The sequence below is a fragment of the Oncorhynchus nerka genome, linkage group LG28, assembly GCF_034236695.1.
Source record: "Oncorhynchus nerka isolate Pitt River linkage group LG28, Oner_Uvic_2.0, whole genome shotgun sequence".
Classification (NCBI taxonomy): Eukaryota; Metazoa; Chordata; class Actinopteri; order Salmoniformes; family Salmonidae; genus Oncorhynchus; species Oncorhynchus nerka.
Genome location: NC_088423.1, coordinates 62,832,582 through 62,854,948, shown reverse-complemented (window position 1 = coordinate 62,854,948; position 22,367 = coordinate 62,832,582). Strand labels below are relative to the sequence as shown.

The 22,367-nt window shown below is 44.0% G+C and overlaps 1 protein-coding gene across 1 annotated transcript; it reads left to right on the top strand.

Moving 5' to 3' along the window:
• Positions 1 to 8,306: 8,306 nt before the first annotated feature.
• si:dkey-56m19.5 (skin secretory protein xP2) lies at positions 8,307 to 13,913 on the top strand. Its single transcript, XM_029641269.2, has 2 exons — positions 8,307 to 8,394; positions 12,209 to 13,913. The coding sequence occupies exon 2, from the start codon at positions 12,217 to 12,219 to the stop codon at positions 13,825 to 13,827; it is 1,611 nt and encodes a 536-aa protein (XP_029497129.2). The 5' UTR covers positions 8,307 to 8,394; positions 12,209 to 12,216; the 3' UTR covers positions 13,828 to 13,913.
• Positions 13,914 to 22,367: the final 8,454 nt, after the last annotated feature.

Below are 22,367 nucleotides of genomic sequence, written 5' to 3'. Positions count from 1 at the left end.
TCACATTGAATTCACATTAGTTATCAACTCAAACAAATGTAAATCAAAACTAGACGTTGAACTGACGTCTGTGCCCAGTGAGCAGGGTCTGTTTTAGTGAGGTCCAGTAAGGTTTAAGCTCATTTACTGCATTGCTAAACCAATTCAAAACTCTAAAATGCTATTTGGAGAACAGCAAAAACAACAACAAAAACACACAAAAAATGAAAGCTGCAAGCAGCATTGGCAGGATTCAAGGTGTGGGCGCACTGTACCACCATCAGGACAAATTGGACACATTTCCCCAGGATGAGCTACATCTGTACTCCTTACCATGCATGGCAAATATCAGACCTAAAAATCAGATCATTCCAAATACTTTTGATGTACAGTACCGAACTTTTACTGTGATTAAAAATGATCATTTAAAACATACTGAAGGATCCGTTAGCAGAAAAAATATTTAGTTAACAAAAGGTAAATAAGTTTGCTTTACAGAACCATTTCTTGTGCAGTTTTAAAGCAAATTTCCTGCAATTCTACATATTTTGCCATGATTTATGCCAGGTTAATGTGATATCTGAGTGAGAGTGACTGACAAAATCAAATATGGGCCCCCTGGACGTCAGGGTCACTGGGCACGTGCCCTGCCTGCCTGGTCAGTAATTCGGCCATGATTACTACAAGTTTTGATAGCGAACTAGACTAATTTTCTTAGGTCTCTCTTTATTTGGCTGGGTAGGCCGTCATTGTAAATAAGAATTTGTTCTTAACTGACTTGCCTAGTTAAATAAAGGTTAAATAAAAAATATATATAAAAATAATAATTTAACATGTTTTAACTGACATGGGCTAATTGAGTGACTGTCAGTGAGTGACATAAAATAAGAAGAAAGCTGCTACAACCAATTCTAGAAATTTAACCTTGTTAAATTTAACCTTAACCTCTATTCTAACTCTCAACAGTAAGTTCAGACCGACAATTATTATATATATTTTTTAAAGGTCCGGACCTCGGTGTCCTCATTTGCAGGGTTGGTTACTTTCGAAATGTAATCCTTTACGTTTACCTTTCCAAAATTGTAATCAGTAATGTAACTTTTGGATTACCCAAACTCAGTAACGTAATATGATTACATTTAGTTACTTTTAGATTACTTAAGAGAGACGATTGAACGACATCTATTGCAGGATAAATAAATGTTAAAGTTTACATAGCTGGCCATATAGGGATGTTGAATTTTACTTTATGGGTTGGTTATGTAGGCTTCTTCTAACACATCGCTTTCTACTACATATAATAATACGATTCAATTATATATTTACGTTAATATATCTAATTTATAAGTCCAAAAATGCAATTACAGATTGCAATTACAGATTGCCCCTTCAAGTCTATCAAAAGTGTGCAAGTTTGAGCATGTGTCCATTAGGCCTATGGATTTGTTTTTTTATCAGCATGAATTAGATTGAGCAATAGAATCCCCACTTTTATTCCATAGTCTGGGATCTGCACTGTGCAGATGTTGCAAGAGCGCAACAATGATTGATAGACAGATTAAACTTCTTGAATTCAACCATTATTGGGTTCACATACATATTTAGATGTGTGAACAGCCATCCACAACAACCACAATTCGTAAAGTGCAAATAGGTAAATCAGAGAGCAGCAGTGTGATTCACATCAATGTGCTATGTAGATATCCGTATGTGATATCCGTGATATCAGGATTGCCGTAGACTACACCACTGCTGTCATCCTTACCTCCAAGCGTTTATTCAAGTTGGATAATCTTTGGATGCCGACAGCAGTCGCATCATTGGACGACATGACTTGGACTGTAACCTACAAAAGCCTATTCCTGCTCTTTTACTGTGAACCATCAAACAGATTTGGTGTGTCATCATATTGGTCTCTGACTTGTGGTCAGACTCTCTCAGGTGGAACCACATTAAATTTGCGCCTTTTTTCAATGCTGATTTGAATGTTAATGAGAAAACAGAGAAGTGTCCATTTTTTAGCCCTGCAAACATCCTTTCGGAATTTAAAAGTAATCCTCTAAGTAATCATCTTGTTTTTCAAAAGTATCTGTAATCTGATTACAATGTTTTTGCTGGTAGGGTAAAAAGGGATGTTCACATGCCTGTCTGACAGAACCTTTGGGAGGAATGAAGGTTAGGGGCGGAGAGATATACTCCTCCCATCGGGGTCCATCCGGTAGCACTCAGAACTTACCGAAAGATCATGGAGCTCACCCACCCTCATCATGGAAGTAATCGCTACCAAGAAAGCCACCTTCATAGAGAGGTGTTTCAGGGAGGCAGATTCCAACGGTTCGAAAGGCATCTTCGCCAAAGCTGCCAAGACCACATCCAGATCCCAGCTCGCCATTGAGTAGGTCCTAGCTGGACGTGGGTGACAAACCCCCTTCATAAACCTGGAGACCAACAAATGGCTCCCCACTGGCCTGTCCATCCACCCCACATGGCATGCAGATACCCTCTCAGTGTAGAGGCTGCCAAGCACTCATTCAAGTGAGACTGCAGGTATTGGAGGACGTACTGCACCCCGCATGACTCGGGCACAACCTCAATACCAGTGCACCAAAAGCAGAACAACCGCCAGCGCAACTGGTATGCCACAGTTGTATCCGGTGCCCTTGCGCTCTGCATGGTGTTCTTTACGTCCTCCTGTAGTCCTAACATGGACCATTGGTGCCGTTCAGCGGCTAAGCCCACCGACTGAGGCGGTGCGGTCTCGGATGCCACAGAGTTCCCCCGGCCTGACACAGCAAGTCAGGTCTCAGGGGCAGTTGACAAGGTGTCCCAGACAACAGGGACAGGAGAAGGCTGAACCAGGGTTTTCTGGGCCAGTATGGGGCCACCAGCAGCAGACGATGCTCCGCCATCCTGGTCCTGTCCAACACAGCCTGAATCAGGGGAAAAGGGGAGAATGCGTAAAGCTCTAGCCCTGGCCAATCGGGAGCCAGAGCATCCAAGCCCAAAGGCCCTGGTGGCTCCAACATGGAGTACCACAGGGGGTGGTGTGCATTGTCCAGGGAGGCAAACAGGTCCACCTGCGCCCTCCCGAACTTGTCCCACAGGTGCTGCAGCACCCGAGGATGTAGGCTCCAGTCCCAAGGTGGTGGGCCCTACCTCGAGAGCATATCCGCTGCTACATTCAGGATGCCAGGTACGTACGCTGCGTGTAGAGACGCTAAACGTCCCTCAACCCAGAGAAGGAGCTCCTGTGCCATAAGATGAAGGCGGTGAGACCTCAGTCCACCCTGATGGTTGTACCCTGATGGTTGATGTAAGACAACCACTGTGGTGTTGTCCGTTCTCACCAGGACATGTCTTCCCTTCAGATATGGAAGGAAAGACTGCATGGCCAGCAGTACAGCTCGGAGCTCTAGTGTATTGATGTGCCTGCCGCTGGCCGTTGGTCATGCCCCCCAGTGCTCTGAGGCACTGTGCGGTCACCCACAGTTGTCGGTGACGGTGGCACTTCGGGTGCAGCTGCTGGGAGTTGAACCACCGTTGCAGAGGTCGGAGATGGAGCAGGCCCAGGGGAATCAGCAACGAGGCCGCCGTCAGCAAGCCCAACAGACATTGGCAGGTCAGGGAGGATACCACCCACCCCTGCTGAAAATGGTTGAGGCAAGATAAGATCGCCTGAATCCTTCTGGTGGGTAGGCATGCTCTTATGAGGACTGAGTCCAGTTCCATGCCAATGAAGGCCACCCTCTGGGTTGGCGTCAGACGACTCTTCTTGTCATTTACAGTAATGCCCAGCCTGCCGATGTGGGTCAGAGCATGTCTCTGTCTGACAGAGTCTTGGTTGGGGCACAGATAATTGAGAATCAAAAATACTTGGGACGTGAGAGGTGCCAGGACAGCCTCCATGCACTTTGTGAACCATGAATTCGTAAGCCGTCCCTTCGGAAATTAATTGGAGGTACTGCCAATGACCTGGGTGAACAGGAACATGGAAGTACGTATGTATCCCTCAGGTCCAGCGTCACAAACCACTGTTCCCTGGACACAGCCTGAAACACTTGGGCTGGGGCAAGTATGTAGAACCTCAGTACCTTCAAGTACCCATTGAGGTTGCGGAGGTCCTGAATCCATCTCTTTTTGGGACCACAAAATAAGTGGAGTAGAGCCCAGCTAGCCGTTCTGATGTCTTAATCCTGCGGATGGCACTCTTGTCCAGGAGTGAGGAGATCTCCACCCACAGGATTTTCTTCAGGGGGTCGGCCACCATGGAGACACAAAGGCCCCTGAAGAACAGGAGCCGGAATTGGAGTCGGTATCCCTTGATCATTGCGGACAACACCCAGTGGGACTCCACACCCTCCTCCCACTTTGCCCTTAGAGACCGGGAGAAGCAGCCGAGGCTAGGGAAGGGTGTGTCATGGGTCCTGCCGGGGCCCGCCTCTCCTCTGGCTCCCCAAGCACTTTGGGTCCCTCAGGCACGTCCCTATGGCGGTGACGGTTGACAGGTTGTTGCTTCACCGCACGCTGTGCCCCTCCCCGCTGTCATCCCTCAGCATGAGTCGATGGGGCAGGCATCAAAGACTCTGGGGGGTCCCGGCCTCAGTCACGGGTTCCACCAGGGGGGATGCCACCATCACACCTGTCACAAAGGGAAGCCATAAGCTCAGCCAAGCCAACAAGGCCATGGAGCAGCTTATGCCGGGACCTGCTTGGAGAAATAGGAACCCCGTGAGGGATAAATTACCCAGTACCTCTGCAAAAAACAGGGAAGACCCGTGTGCCCTATGAGGACCATGGCAGCTATCATGGTGTCCAAGATCGTGTACTCCCTAGAGGCTGAGTGACTCTGCGCCTGCAACATAACTCCATGTTCCAGTCTCTGCTGTGAGTCGGAAGCACCCCCTGGCAGAGGCCCAGCTCTCCTGCAAGGCCTCGTGGAACTTGGCAGAGATGACATGGAGAGTCATCACTGTCCACCAGTTTGATGTCCAGTGCAGTGGCTACCCGAGTGAGTAGGCTCCTCATAGCCCCTTGAGCCGCTGGGCAGGGTGATGAAGCCCCGCTGCCTGCTTCTGATGGCCTGTCAGCCTGGTTGCCCCGCTCACGGTGGTGAATAGTGCCAGCATCATCCCCCAGGAACAGCCTATCACTGGCCAACAGGGAACAGCTGTCGTCGCCATCGAAGTTATCAACCGCCTGACGCAGGGCATGCAGCCTCCGTTTAAGGTGGTCCCAGCGGTCCGACTCCTGCCCCCATCCAGGACTGGCAGCAGATGGGCTTTGCCTGCGGTGGCTCCGGTCACGCTTCCTGGGAGGGGAACTGGGCCCAGTAGAGGTACTAACAGCTCGCTGGTGCACCACTCCTGAGGGAGGGAGTTCGTCCCCAGCCTGAACCCGAGCCTGGCCAATCCACAGGTGCAGGTGCTCTGAGAACACCACACAAAATTGGCATCCAGTAGGGCGCTCCACTGCCCTTTCCACGTGGCTTAAACACAGGCAGTGCATACATGAGGTATGCGGATCCCCATGGGGGATGCCACATTCACACCTGTCACAAAGGGAAGCCATAAGCTCAGCCAAGCCAACAAGGCCACGGAGCAGGGGTCCGACACCCTGAGAGAGCTGATGTTGTGACCCGCTTGGAGGAATAGAAACCTGGTGAGGGATACCCAGTACCTCTACAAAAAATAGTGAAAACCCGTGTAGGAAAAGCAGACAGACAAAAAAACTGCAACCAGGTAATGCGTTTGATTTATTTGTTTTTTTGTTTTTGTTTTACGCCAACTGCAATGTTACCTACCGGTTTAATATCAAAGCAGTCAAAACAGCACCATATGATGGAATTACTCCGTTAAGGAACTGAATTTAATGTCTCAATGTAGTGGAAAGCCCACCACGATACTCTTGCACTCTGCAGTGGTAACGAACAAGAAAGAAACCTGCAGGGTAATTAGCAGAGAACCAGCGCCTGAGGCACGGGGAGCAGCATGTTAAAGCAGTTCACAACACACACATAGAACATGCCAGTCGGCAAGTTGTGTAAGGTAAATTATTGTTTGTGGCAGCATGAGCCACCATACTAATGGATGCACACGGAGTCGTAGTGTAACGCTAACAAAACACAAATACGACAAACCACGGGCGGAAGATATAGACCAACTGCACGTAACGAGTGGAGCACTCAAGAGAAGGGGCTGGCCTTGTGGCCAGCTGCTCCAGGATGCAAACAGCCAGTGAGTATGCTTCCATGCAAGATATTACACTTACCAGTGACTTATCAAGCAAACTTCAGAAAGTTTGTACTTCAAACTATACGGACGTCCGCCGAGAAAATGAAAGAGAACACGTGTCGCGGCCATGAGGTCTATATATAGGGGCGGACCCCAGCCGCGACACAGGTGTACACGGGAGTAAATCTGTCAATTCTCACCTCGGATGTATCCCTCCACTGTGGAGTGATACCAATATATTGGAATGATCCATTATAGTGAAACATAACATTTATAATTTGACCAAATATTTAGGTTATCATTTCATGGAGTCTGTGAAGGATGAAACCACATGGAAAAAGTGGTAAGCAAGTTAGGTCAGAAAAATGGATTTTCACCAGTTCCTCGCTCGATTGGTGGCCCTATACCAGGACGGTTGTTGCTAACATGCGCTAATGTGACTAGAATGGCATTGTAAGTAACAACCAACTTTCCAGGACATAGACATGTCTTATATGGGCAGAAAGCTTAAATTCTTGTTCATCTAACTGAAGTGTCCAATTTACAGTAGGTATTACAGTGAACAAATACCATGCTATTGTTTGAGGAGAATGCACAACAACAAACAACTTTAATCATGGCAACTGGTTTGATACATTCACCTCTGAAGGTAAATAATGTACTTACATTCAGTAATCTTGCTCTGATTTGTCATCCTGAGGGTCCCAGAGATCAAATGTGGCATGGTTTTGTTTGATGAAATCCATTTTTATATTCAAATGTAGGAATTGGTTCTACAGTTTAATCCCCTACTGTTTTTTGTTTGTTTGTTGTATTATCTTTTCCAAGATCTAATATGTTATATTCTCTTACATGAATTTCACATTTCTACAAACTTCAAAGTGTTTCCCTTCAAATGGTATCAAGAATATGCATATCCTTGCTTCAGGTCCTGAGCTACAGGCAGTTACATTTGGGTATGACCTTTTAGGTGAATTTTTTTTTAAAGCGTACAATCCTTCAGAGGTCTCATGATGCTTGTTTCTACACATCAGTAGATCATTTTAAGATTGTTCTATACATCAGTTGGGGTCTCTATAAGCTGCTGTATGAGGTCCTAAACCTATTGTGAAAGTGTATCCTTGTGTAACTAGTGTGAAATGGCAGGCTAGTTAGTAGTGTGCGGTAGTAGCATTTCAATCGGTGAGGTCACTCACTCTGAGACCTTGAAGTAGATGGAAGCAACACTTTTATATTGATGCTGTTGACCCGGATCATTGCTGCCGAGAAGGAAGAGGTCAAAGGGGGTTGGTGTAACCGGTGTGAAATGGCTAGCTAGTTAGCGGTGTGCGCTAGTATCGTTTCATTGTCGCTGGGATATGAGGTTTTTTAAGTACATTGTTTGTTAGGTATTAAGCCTGTGTTAAAATATGCTTAAAATGTATTAAAACCCCAAAAAGGGATTGTGATTGTGTTGAATTGTGTTTGCGAAATAAAGATAGACCAGTGGAGGCTGGTGGGGGGAGCTATAGGAGGACGGGTCATTGTGAAAGCTGTTATGGTATAAATGGAAGGGTATCAAACACATTAAACACATTAAACAAATGGAATCCGCGTTTGACTCTGTTCCATTGGTTCCATTCCAGCCATTACAATTAGTCTGTCCTCCTATAGCTCCTCCCACCAGCCAACTCTGAGATAGGTCATATTTCATGCAGTACAGAAATGTGTAGATGGCTTAATTTACCCTGTCCTGCGACTCAATTTACCCAATATCCGGGTAAATTATGCTAAGAGAAAACAAGCTACAGTATGTTTTCAAAAATGTAACGTTTAGATGAATTATGAATATTTCCAGGGATACACAACATCCTGAAATATATGTAGCCTATATATCTTTGTTAGAAAGAATACTATACTTCCCTTGACAGAGTGACGCTGAATGTAAAAAAAAAGAAGAAGCTACATTTACCCCACTTTCTCCTAGATTGTGGAATAGATTGTGATAGCGAATGATGTCTGGCAAACCTATAGGGGCACTCTTCAAAAAAGCACAGTCCTAGATTGCACCTCAGGGAGCGAGGAGGACTTTGGTGCAGCTTTCAGTCGCAAGATTCTTTCTATTATCAGTCCGTGCTCAGTCTTGCAAGGGAATACATCAGTTCCTCGACTCTCCTTACCGTTTGGGTTTAAGGCAGAAATCCAGGTTAGTGAACTTTGTATCTATACTTTTCAGCTTTTGTATGTTTTTTTTTTTATTCTGGAGAAAATAAGAGAACATATAGCCTGCTGTTGTGGTAAATTGGAGAATAAAGAATGGAGAAGGGAGAAAGAGTTGGATAGCTATCCTTTGTTCTCTTTTGTTCATGTATTTGCATTCCTACCGGTGCGTGCGTGGATTTTCACATTCAACATCTTCGAGACACGATTTGCGTTTTATTATGTGGATGTTCCAAAGAGTCTTTCCTGGGATTTTAACAATTTGTCTGCGCTATGAGGTGTAGACTTTTTTTTAAATCCAGAAGCATCAGGGTGACAGGGCTGTGTGTGCCCAAATCAATTTATGTAATACATTGAAAAAAAGATCAAGTGTAGAGTAAGATGACAAATCAAGATTCAAACTTAATAGAAAAAAAGACAAACATATTTTCCATCGTAACTCGTGTACACGCCTGTGGAGCCCCACAAGACGGTATGGCAATATTAACGAACAGTGAAGATAGAGTGAAGTAGCGGGGGTATGTGGTTGGGGGGATGGAGTCATTGCGCTTGTGCCTTCCCTGTCGATAATATGTCGTTTTTAATCATTACTTATATTTGTTCTATAATGACAAACATCAAAGACTGCCATCCATCCAAACTATAAAAGTTATACAATCAGTTGGATTTCACAGTTAACATCCTTCTGTAGCAGGCATCTAGGATGCCTGTCTCTCAGAGCCTTGCTGGTGCAACAGGAGTTGTAAATTTACCTGCACATTTTCCTTCATCGTAATTTAACGTGTCTTCAGCCCTATTTGAGTTTTAATAGGAAATAATACATGGCTACCCGGTAGTGTTTACAGTAATCTGTGTGTGATCATATTGCTGTAATTGGTTTATCCCTCACACCCCTAAACCGGTACTATTTAATCCCCTCGTCGCCTATAGGCTCCATGTACTTCCCCAATGTGTGAGCATTGTCATGTGCTTTTGGCAGATCTATCTTGAAATCTCTTTTTGAAATGTCTGACTGTTTTCTTTTAATGTGTGTGTATAGGCAAATGTCATGTAAACCGAGGAAATTAATTGAGTCAAACACATATAAATAAATCGCGCAATTAACTTAATTCGCATGCTATAGCGAACCTCAAATATGGACAGTAATTGGGAGGAATATGAAAGCCTGTTTATCCGATAGCCTAGTAGAGGGGACCCATCGCTGCTCTGATATCAGCATGGATTTAGCTGTACAGCCCATAGTCTGCGCTGGCCTGCCGCATGGCTCCCTCTGTCCGCATCCCTTCTTGATTGCCCTAATGCAGCACTATGGACAGCTCCTATTATGATCACGCCCGTGTGTTCTGCAGTTCAAATAAATATGCAATATGGCAGTCGCTCTCTCACCCATCTAACAAGAAAGACAAATTAGATTCAACTATGTTTGGGACATTTTGGATAATGGTCAATCGAAGTACTTGCAGAAAATGTCATAGTCTATTGTTCCGTTCGTGATTAGTTTTGCTTAATTTTTTGAGAACCGCCTGCATGTTGAGCATTTTCCACCTTTTGGCTTCACTTAAAACTGTATGTCAGGCAGAAGAAACCTGTAACCTGTAATTCCTGTTTAGTATATCCATTCCCATGGTAAATATTGTTTTCTGTGACAGCCAGCCTACTGTTATATAAAGGAATAATTGAGTACTATTATCACCAAACATAATCTATCAGATAACATTTAACTTCCAGTTCTCGGTTTTCTGATAGGGGGAAGGGAAGTTGAAGTATGTTGAAATCAGCTCTTCCTCTTACAAGCGTGGCAATGGAGTAAAATAAACACAATTTTGTGAGTGAGACCAGTGTGATAAAGTTAACCCTACACACATACTTAGTTAAGCTATATGTATAGCTAAAATAGTTTAGCTATATGTTTTTGTTGTCATCAGTGGAGGGTGTATAGTACTACTAGTCGGAATACTACTACTCAGTATTATACCATGGCATTGTTGAATAGTCCTTTCTGATTGGCTTCAAGGGCATTCTTGAGCATGCACTATTTCCCATTATAAACTGGGTGGCTGGAGCCCTAAATGCTGACTGGCTGACAGCTGTGGAATATCAGATATTATAAACTGTTTGGTTCCAGCCCTGAATGCTGATTGGCTGACAGCAGTGGTATATCAAACCGTATACCACGGGTATGACAAAACATTTAGTTTTACTGCTCTAATTACGTTAATAACCAGTTTATAATAGCAATAAGGCACCTCAGGGGTTTGTAGTATATGGCCGATATACCACGGCTAAGGGCTGTGTCCAGGCCCTCCGTGATGCATCCTGCTAAGAACAGCCCTTAGCTGTGGTATATTGGCCATATACCACACCCCCTCATGTCTTATTGCTTAAGTATACCACGGGTATGACAAAACATGTATTTTTACTGCTCTAATTACATTGGCAACGAGTTTATAATAGCAATAAGGCGCCTCGGGTTTGTGGTATATGGCCAATATACCATGGCTAAGGGCTGTATCCAGGCACTCCGAGTTGCATCGTGCTTAGAACTGCCCTAAGTATGTTATATTGGACATATACCACACCCCCTTGGGTATTTTTTTTTGCATGATAGAAATCAATGAGCTGCTTTTGAAAGCAAAAGTCAAATTGAAAACAGTATTGGTATTGTTGAATTCGATTTTCATAATAGCAGCTAAGTCTGATGGCTTGGTTAGCTAAACTAGCGCGTCTGTTTGTTTGGTTACCATGGTAACTACTGTAGCTATCAAAAGTAAACTTGCTAGCTAGCTACTTCAGTGGATGTTGAACACATTTCTACAAGCAAATAGTATAAAATGGATGGTATGACAGGGATAATCAACTCTGGGCTCTATGCGTTCTCTGGAAAATAATGCATCTCTGTGGAAGGTCAGTTCCACTCTGAACCGCATAGCCCCTTGTTGATTATCCCTTAATTCATTCCCATGCTTTAGTGGTTGCAAAGTAACAGGAGTTTGTGGTCTGTAAAATAACATGTTATCTTATCCATGCTTACCCTGGCCTGAATCTTATTTAACCCTTGCACTAAAGTATGGAGAAAATCCATCGTTCATTATTTTCCACAGAACGCATAGCCCCTCCTTGATTTTTTCCCTTACTTATTTATATACAGTGCACTAGATAGCAATAGAAGGTTAGCAGATTATACAATAATGTTCACCAGGCTTGTTGAACAGGTCCTAGTCATGCACAACAAGTGCTCAATAGGTTCCCAAAACCTATAGCTAAAAGCAATTGTGTTTTTAAACTTCATTTTGTGAACTCAAGTCCCCCCTTCCTCCTCTAACTGTGCCTCTAACCTGCTATTCTAAAAGTATACCAGTGGGAATAAGTGTACAACTAAAACAGACCATTAAAGGGCAGCAGTAGAATGGGAGGCTCACTTGGCACATAATAACATTACCTATGTCTCCAGAGAGGGTCTCTTGTCCTGTGGTTTATACAAGAGCACTGGATAGTTTAGAACTTGGAGTAGTTCCCATGCAGTGGTCACTTGTCTTTTTGCCAAAAGTATTTGGCAGAGTGTGGTCTCCAGATTGAAATGCCTTCCCCCTTTTAAAGCCCGACTGAGTGCTTTCTTACAACGGAGACAGGCGGCACTATGTTGGCATGATTGCAATGCTTTGAATTTTATTCAGCTTTAACTCGGTATTGAGGTTTGTGGTGGGTAATTAAAGGAAATTGATATATGCTATGCATGGATTATCAAACACAACAACCTGTCACACTTGTTAAGTCATTCTGATTGTATTATTCACTTTTAGGAGACACCATGGGAGGCAAGCTGAGCAAGAGAAAGAAGGGGTACGATGTCAGCGACCCAAAAGACAAGAAGGAGGAGATTACTGTGGCTGCTGTGAGTGCCGTTGAGGCCTTGGCCCATGCCGTGGAGAGCAAAGCACCAGCTCCGGTCGCTGAGTTGGTAGCGAAGGATGCTCCTAAGGTGTCTGCTGCGGTGGAGGGAGCAGTGGAGTTGGCAGCGGTAACCATCACAGAAGCGACAGAAGAGGCCCTGTCAGCTATAGAGGCTGTGGCCAAGGGGGCCACCGCAGAGCCAGCGGCTGTACTAGATGAACCTGTGGCAGCACCGGCAGAACCAGCGCCAACAGCAGAAGAGGCCGTGGCTTCAGAAGAACCAGCTGCAGCACCAGAGGAGCCAGCACCAGCTGCAGCACCAGATGAACCTGCAGCCCCAGAAGAGCCAGTGTCGACACCGGAAGAACCTGCAGCAGTAGCAGAGGAACCAGCTGCAGCTCCAGAAGAGCCAGTGTCAGCACTGGAAGAACCTGCTGCAGCTGAGGAACCAGCAGCATCACCAGAGGAACCTGTAACAGCACCAGATAAAACAGAGGCACCAGAAGAACCAGCGGCACTAGACGAAACAGCAGCTGCACCAAAAGAGCCTACAGTGGAAGAGCCTGTACCAGAAGAGCTTGCTGCAGCACCAAAAGAACCTGCACCAGAAGAGCCTGCGGAAGCACCAAAAGAGCCTGCGGTGGAAGAGCCTGCGGCAGCACCAAAAGAGCATGCACCAGGAGAGCCTGCGGCAGCACCAAAAGAGCCTGCACCAGAAAAGCCTGAGGCAGCACCAAAAGATCCTGCACCAGAAGAGCCTGCGGCAGCCTCTGTGGGCCTAGCCGCAGCACCAGAAAAGGATTCTGAGGCTACAGAACAAGCCACAGAGGTGGCAGACACTACAGAACCTGAGCCTGCTGCTCCAGAGCCTGAAACAGAGACTGTTACAGGGGAGGCCCCAGAACCCGAGGCTGTGCCCGAGGCACCAGTAGAGGCAGAAGCAGCTTCACCCGCACTGGAGGAGGAGCCTACATCAGTTGCAGAAGCTGTGTCAGAGTCAGCCACAGAGGCAGCCGCAGAGCCAGAGGCAGCTGCAGAACCAGAATCCGTCCCAGAACCAGCCGCTAAAGAGCTCCCCCTACCTGTAGAAGAATCCGTAGCAGAGCTTGAACCTGAAGCTGCTGATGCAGTAACAGAGGCAGCAGAGCCAGAGGCTGCCGACATTGCAGAATTCATCCCGGAGATCATAATTTCAGAATCTGCTGCACCTGCTGCTGCAGAGGAGGCCAGCGCTGGGCCACATGAGGCTGTGCTGGACAACAGGGAAGTTGTTTCCGCAGAGGAGGCTACTGCTGAGCATTCTGCCCCTGAGGTCAATGGGGAGTGTCAGGAGCAGGCAGCCGAGCCGGCTGCCGTGTCTGCCCCGGAGCCACAACAAAAGGAATGTGTCAATGGTATTGACAAGCCAGAGGATGCCGTTGAGGTGCAAATTGACTGTGAATTAAAAAAGGACTTGAACCTGACTGGCGACATCCATATTCCTGAGGCAATCGGTGAGGCAATAAGTCAGGCTGTTGACATGGTCTGAAGCTAATATAAATGTGTCCCTAAAGTCCCTAATGATCCGAAAAACCTCCAACACAAGCTTCTGAAGATAAATATAAAAATGTCTGTTATGGCAAAGGAGTTTCCGGTTAACTAAAAGGAAATACAACCACTCAAGTGTAGAAAGGGGGAGTGAGGTACATGTGAAGGAAGAGATGTAAGACATGGTTGCAGTGTTGAGTCTTTGTGCCCCACACGTCATTGCAGAGGGGCAGCCTGTGTTTGCAGCATTTGTGGTGAGATGAAAGCCAGCAACATTTGAGGGATGAATATAGTAAAACCAACAACAACAAAAAACTGGACAACAAAGAAGAAAACGTGACATTGACATTAGAAATTTTGAATGGAATGAGTAGTCTTGTCTTTGTGTGTGAGCCTGATGATTATTACAAATGTTTTATCGGAATAGCATTCAATAGTGATCTAACTTAGACTTTCACATATCCTTTCCTTAACTACATGACAAAATAATGGATGAAAAGTTTGGGCCTTTTATAATGGTGCAAACAGTAAGGAATATTCATTGATGGCTTGGAATGGAGAATAAAAAAAGACTGTTATACCTGATTGTTCTTTTGTTGTTATGTATTCTATATAAATTAGGCAAAAGTCATTTGACACAGGGCCTTATCGTATAATGACAGGTCATTTTAGTCCATTTTAGCATGTTACAATTATTTCAACTGTATTTTAAGATACCTTTATGATTGATTATAATAAGTAAACCTAGGTGCAAACAATGGAGATCTTTGAAAACTGAAATTCGTCCAGTGCTTTATTGTTGTTGGCTGATAGATTGAGTGCACCAATATCAGCAGTCGGAGACATTATCTACAGAATATCATTCATTTCAAACTTCTACAGTTATGTACAGACCAGGTTTCTTTTGGGTTAGGGGTCGCCAGATTGTATTACCTGTAGACCAATGTCCTCGAGGTCATTGGCCTTGCAAATATTTTGTTTGGTGAATCTTGGCTTGCCTGTGTGTTTGTTTGAAAAATATGACCATGTTAATGCATGCAGACAGATAATTTCATAGGTCATCTCTTCCTCTACCTCTTACATCATAATAGCCCATCTCACTGGAACTCCAAGCTGTGGTAGGCAGGCAGCACCATAGAAATAGAATGAATAGAGAGGGCTTGGAAGCTCTGACCCTGGCAAAAGATGCGGTAAAGAGGTCAATGGAACTCGACCCAAACAATGGAAATGCCATGGAAACACATGCGGAAATATGCGGGAAAGATCCCAAATCTCCTCATTGCCTCCCAGCAAAATTTGGATAGATTTAGGCTAATGTTTGTATGTGTATTTCACAATATGTTGAGGTAAAAATCAGAATATAATGCTTGTATAGATGTCAACCCCAAAACATTTTCTTGTCATCGTCACCAATCAACAGTACTGCAGTTAAAAAACGACTTTGACTACCACCACCAATTTCTCTATGTTACATGTAGCTATGCTACCAGCTTATACGAACAGGAGTTAGCATTTAGCAGTCACTTCTTCTAAACCAGAAAGGGAACAACTTCTAAATGTTATGCAGTGAAAGCGGCCAAATATATCAAAATTGGACTTTAGTAACCACATTGTGGGCCAGTCAATCATGATGGATTTGACGAATTTCCACTTTTTTAAATCAAATTTGTTGAATTTGCACCAATCCGGAATCGTTCTTCTAGCTCCCACTGTCTGTGTTCCATTGACCTCTTCACCGCATCTATTTGACTGGTAAACTCATGGGTACACTCGCAATGGCTGCCTGGTATTGTGATGCAATCATTTCCATGGTAATTTGGAATGTTCTGTCAACTGATGCTCGATTGCCATGGTGATGTAGAATATTCATTCAAATGATGCTAACTGATGTGGCTCATACAATAAAATGTATTTTAGTTTTTTGTCAGTTGAGTTGACGACAAATCACAGCAGATTCAAGGGTACACGTCCTGCTTTTACTTCCTGGCATGGGTACACTCAAAATGGCTGCCAGTCCACCCATTATACCATCATTGACTTGAATGGGGACGCCTGTTCTATTCATTCTATTTCTGTGGGCAGCACACACTCCCCACATTTCAGAGATTGAAATGGCGAGGGGGTTTGGGGGAGGGGCATGTATTCTTGGAGTAGGAAGGGGCTTTCAATGGGGTTGGTGGGAGTGAGTGGGGGGATGAGGGTCTGGGATGAAAGGAAGAGCTCTGACGCAGCACAGAGGAGAACACAACCATGACAAATGAGATAATCTCTCTTTTGCCTTGAGACATTTTTATACTGTTTCAGGGGCTGAAATTGGGCAAGGAGGTGGCGAGGGTGGATAAAACGGTCGTAGAAGGTTCTGACACCTACTTCATCGGCCCTTGTGGAATGCTCCTGAGCATGGTGCTTGCACCTACATCTTAAAAGAGGCTAGAGGGTATCTGTCATGTAGATACCAAAGCACATGCATTAGCACAAGGGAGATAAATGTTATGTGTTTGTGGATGCGCGTATGTGTGTGTGTGTTCATGAGACTGTGTTTGTGTTCATGAGTGTCCAAGGCATATGTACTGTATATGGAATCTCCTACAGAATTTATAGAGAGTGGGTCAATCTGAAAGAAGATTCAATGGAGATATCGAAGGTTCCCAAGCGTCTTCCAACGGCACCATAACGAGTTCCTCCACATAGCAACCCTGAATTCTTGCTCCGGTTTCTTCAAGAAATACTCCGGCCCTCAGGTTTGTGAAAGGAACGTTCTTGAGAGCTGGGGGTTGGGTGGATGGACACGCTGGGTTGTTTTCTCTCTCCCATCTGAAGCGTTCTGTGTCAAATGGTTACAGTGTATATGAAAACAGGATACAATTGTATGGATTTCCCTATTTATTTCAGGAAAACAATCTGTAAATTATCATTATCTAAATCCCCCTTACATTTCAATCAAGAGATCATCAGTGAGATTAGAGTAAGCTTGACAAACTACAGTAGACTGCTCACAGTGCAGGCATTGATTCAAGCTGATATTTTCATAGCATCACCATGATACTGTCTGTTTCAAAACAAGTTCAGGTATTACGGCATGTACAGTCGTGGCCCAAAGTTTTGAGAATGACACAAATATTAATTTCCACTAAGTTTTCTGCTTCAATGTCTTTAGATATTTTTGTCAGATGTTGCTATGGAATACTGGAGTAAAAATTACAAGCATTTCACAAGTGTCAACGGCTTTTATTGACAATTACATGAAGTTGATGCAAAGAGTCAATATTTGCAGTGTTGACTCTTCTTTTTCAAGACATCTGCAATCCACCCTGGCATGCTGTCAATTAACTTCTGGGCCACATCCTGACTGATGGCAGCCCATTCTTGCATAATCAATGCTTGGAGTTTGTCAGAATTTGTGGGTTTTTGTTTGTCCACCCGCCTCTTTAGGATTGACCACAAGTTCTCAATGGGATTAAGGCCTGGGGAGTTTCCTGGCCATGGACCCAAAATATCGATGTTTTGTTCCCCGAGCCACTTAGTTATCAATTTTGCTTTATGGCAAGGTGCATGTTGGAAAAGGCATTATTCGTCACCAAACTGTTCCTGGATGGTTCGGAGAAGTTGCTCTCGGAGGATGTGTTGGTACCATTCTTTATTCATGGCTGTGTTCTTAGGCAAAATTGTGAGTGAGCCCACTCCCTTGGCTGAGAAGCAACCCCACACATGATTGGTCTCAGGATGCTTTACTGTTGGCATGACACAGGACTGATGGTAGCGCTCACCTTGTCTTCTCCGGACAAGCTTTTTTTCCGGATGCCCCAAACAATCGGAAAGGTGATTCATCAGAGAAAATGACTTTACCCCAGTCCTCAGCAGTCCAATCCCTGTACCTTTTACAGAATATCAGTCGATCCCTGATGTTTTTCCTGGAGAGAAGTGGCTTCTTTGCTGCACTTCTTGACACCAGGCCATCCTCCAAAAGTCTTCCCCTCACTGTGCATGCAGATGCACTCACACCTGCCTGCTGCCATTCCTGAGCAAGCTCTGTACTGGTGGTGCCCCGATCTCGCAGCTGAATCAACTTTAGGAGATGGTCCTGGCGCTAGCTGGACTTTCTTGGGCACCCTGAAGCCTTCTTCACAACAATTGAACCGCTCTCCTTGAAGTTCTTGATGATCCGATAAATGGTTGATTTAGGTGCAATCTTACTGGCAGCAATATCCTTGCCTGTGAAGCCCTTTTTGTGCAAAGCAATGGTGACAGCACATGTTTCCTTGTAGGTAACCATGGTTGACAGAGGACGAGCAATGATTCCAAGCACCACCCTCCTTTTGAAGCTTCCAGTCTGTTATTCGAACTCAATCCGCATGACAGAGTGATCTCCAGCCTTGTTCTTGTCAACACTCACACCTGTGTTCACGAGAGAATCACTGACATGATGTCAGATGGTCCTTTTGTGGCAGGGCTGAAATGCAGTGGAAATGTTTTTGGGGGATTCAGTTAATTTGCATGGCAAAGAGGAAGTTTGCAATTAATTGCAATTCATCTGATCACTCTTCATAACATTCTGGAGTATATGCAAATTGCCATCATACATTTACATTTACGTCATTTAGCAGACGCTCTTATCCAGAGCGACTTACAAATTGGTGCGTTCACCTTATGACATCCAGTGGAACAGCCACTTTACAATAGTGCATCTAAATCTTTTAAGGGGGGTGAGAAGGATTACTTTATCCTATCCTAGGTATTCCTTAAAGAGGTGGGGTTTCACCTCTTTAAGGTGATCCTAGTAGTACGAGTCCATTTCAAAGACAAAGATTTTCCCACTGAGGCTAATATCCATACAAACTGAGGCAGCAGACTTTGTGAAAATTTATATTTGTGTCATTCTCAAAACTTTTGGCCACGACTGTACACAGACTATTTAACTTGTCAATAGATAACAAAATGCATTGATTTTTAGGGATAGGCGGGCTATTCACATGTCAGAACAAATTCTAGGATATACAGTATCTGTTACAGTCTATAGACACAGAAATCATGAATATCCAATAGCTACTCCCATGGGTTTGGTTGTGTTTGCATTATTCAAAGGTTGCGTTTTTCTCCACAAAAACAGAGCAGCTCTACTATCAATATCACCTCTAAAAACGCCATTGTGAGCAAGAGGTTGAAAACTTCCCCTGCTCCCCTAGCTAACCTGTATTGAATACTTGCTCAAAGGAGGACAAAATAATATCACCCAAACCCAACAGTTATGTAACCAAGGACTGGAGAAAAAACCACAGCATCAAATATTAACATATTCTTCTCTCACTTAAATTAGAAAAATGCTTGTCGGCAACAGCATGTGTTTGCCAAGTTTTCATTGGTTCAGGCCGTTCTGAGGGGATGGGATCATAGTGTAGACATTTTAAGACGAGGAATCCAGTTGCAGTACCTCACCCCAGACTGAGGATATTACACTGGGGGGGTAAGGTTTTTTTCCTTTAAACAGCCCATTCTCTCTCTCTCTCTCTCTCTCTCTCTCTCTCTCTCTCTCTCTCTCTCTCTCTCTCTCTTCTCTCTCTCTTCCTCTCTCTTCCTCTCTCTCTCTCTCTCTCTCTCTCTCTCTCTCTCTCTCTCTCTCTCTCTTCCTCTCTTCTTCTCATTCTCTCTCTTCTTCTTCTCGTTTTCTCTTTCTCTCGCTCTCTGTGCTAGGGTCTCTGTGACCTGTAGTTTGGGGTAGAGACTCTGCTTGCATCTTGATTTAAACACTGCCTTTAAGTTGCATAGTTGTCCATCCCCAGCTGCATTGCTTGGTTACTCTAACACTATGCACTCTATACTAAGGCTTTGGCACAGAGCTAAAAGTGCTTTCCTGTTCCTTTTTTTCATATGTGGAAAGGCCCTCGTTTATTTAGCCATTTCTCAGTGGTGCCTTTGAAAGAAAACAGGAAGGAAAATGTGTACTCAATTCAAAGGCCATGTTATCACGAGTAGCAAGTAAAACTGCCAGATCCACTCCACATTTCACAGCACACAATGTACTACTTTACAGAATACAAGCTTTTTTTTTTACATTCACATTGTTGGACACAGTCAGACAAGCGAGCACTGACTTGGAGAGACTGAGGAAGACACATTGAGACAGTAATTAAATGAAACCCAAGCCAACATCCTAGAAATGGAGGCTGCAGATTACCAACAACATGAGCCTATATTAAAAACTGTGCATGTGTAGAAAGAGAAGATACACGCTGCTGCTTCCCCAACTCCAGCCCCTCAGCTGGGCTTACAGCGAATGGGTGTCAGGTGTCCACAAGGCAAACTCAACATGATTTATTAGTCAAGCAGGAGGATCAGGCTGGTGGATAGATACATCCAAATGTGAGTCCAGACTTTTCTCCTCATGCAAAAACACACTGTGGTGGATTTGCGATTTTCTTATAACCACATGATGTCTGCTTTTTATTTTATTTAAAGGGACTACTTACTTCCTCTGTAGCTTGAGCCAGAACTGTTCCCTAAAAATGTCAGCTAAAGGAACATGATGTAAATGATTGTACCAACATAAATCATTTAACACTAAAGGGGATTTTTCCTGTAAAAACATTATTTTCTGAACGATCACGTCAACTAATATGAGTAACCTATTTCCCCTCTGTATCTCCCTCTATCTCCATCTGTCTCTGGTTCATCATTCTCTCCCAACGTGCTATCCATCTGGGAATCTGCGCTAATGCTGTCATTATATGCAGGCCTGCAGAAACCTATTAGTCAGACCTCAGTGGTAGTACGGCTCCTTATTGATCCATGGTGTTATCCCTAATGGCCACTGAAAGGCCTGTGATTCCCTTCCTCTGCAGATCACTTGCTCCTCTTTCAAACTACTACTGGGGGTGAGCGAGCACTTTAAAGCTGAACATACTCAATGTGTCTCTTGGTGTAGGAGTGTGTGTGTGTGCGCACACGATATGTGTGTTTGTTTGTTCGTAGGCGTTGTTCGTACGTGTGTGTATGCATGTGTGGGAAGCATAGCGTTCTTCCTCTGAGCGAGAGAGTGCTGATGACAACCCCAGCATGGGGTCTGTTGGGGGATATCAGGCCTTTGTCACACTGTCCAACCCCCTTCCCTCAGCCATCAGCAGGCAGAAAAAAACAGAATTGTATACTCCGACAATTATTCTGGGCCATTAAATGGAGTCAAGGGAACCTGGGAACCTGTGCCCACAGCACAACATTTCAGGTCTTCAAGATGAGCTACTTGATTCCCTCATTTAGATACTCAACAGATTTGTGTTTACACCAAATAATCAGTTTACTCAAATAATAATCAGTTTAAGTAACAGCAAATAATCAAATTAAATAACATCTAAAGGCTCATCATCATATCTCCAGTGGTTGAAAAAGTAATACTTGAGTAAAGGTAAAGATATCATAAAGGGGAATGGAAACACTTCAGGAAGAGATGTATTTCACCCACTAATATTCAAATGTGCATTTAACATAGAAACATGTCTATTTTTAGGATTTTGAGATTGAACAACATTTATTAGAGTTATGTGTACTGCTATAGTAACTGTCAAACCCTGATCTGTGTCACCTGTCCTTGTCTCCACCCCCTCCAGGTGTCACCCATCTTCCTAATTTTTTATTACCTTTTTTTTAACTAGGCATGTCAGTTAAAACTTCTTAAAGCTAGGGGGCAGTATTTTGATGTCCGGATGAAAAGCGCGCCCAAAGTAAACTGCCTGCAACTCAGGCCCAGAAGCCAGGATATGTATGTTATTAGTACATTTGGATAGGAAACACTCTGACGTTTCTAAAACTGTTTGAATGATGTCTGTGAGTATAAAATAACTTATTTGGGAGGTGAAACAAATTTGTCGTTCTGCCCCTGAACAGGCAGTTAACCCACTGTTCCTAGGCCGTCATTGAAAATAAGAATTTGTTCTTAACTGACTTGCCTGGTTAAATAAAGGTAAAATAAATTAAAAATTAAAAAACCCGAGGACAAATCCAGGAATATTTTTTTTTCAATGAGTTTTAAATGGGAATCTAGAATTCTAAGTTGCTTGCAGTTCCTATCGCTTCCACTGGATTTCAACAGTCTTTAGAAATTGGTTGATGTTTTTCCTTTGAGAAATGAAGAAGTAGCCCTGTTCAGAACGAGGGTTGAGTGAAGTGTACTGTTGTGGTTGAGGCGCGTGACCTGAAAGCTCGCTACACTTTGTTTTCCTCCGGTATTGAACACAGTTTATCCCGTCTTAAATTGTATTGATTATTTACGTTAAAAAATACCTAAAGTTGGATTAGGAAAGTTATTTGAAATGTTTGGATCAAGTTTACAGGTAACTAATTAGACAATGTGTAGTCATGTTGCGCGAGTTGGAACCGGTGTATTTTCTGAATCATTGCGCCAAATAAATGGACATTTTGGATATATAACGACAGAATTTATCGAACAAAAGGACAATTTGTGATGTTTAATGGACATATTGGAGTGCCAACAGAAGAAGATCTTCAAAGGTAAGGCATGCATTATATGTTATTTCTGACTTTTGTGTTGTG

Coding starts and splice junctions, on each gene's coding strand:
- si:dkey-56m19.5 (XM_029641269.2), top strand. CDS start 12,217: ATGGGAGGCAAGCTGAGCAAGAGAAAGAAGGGGTACGATGTCAGCGAC.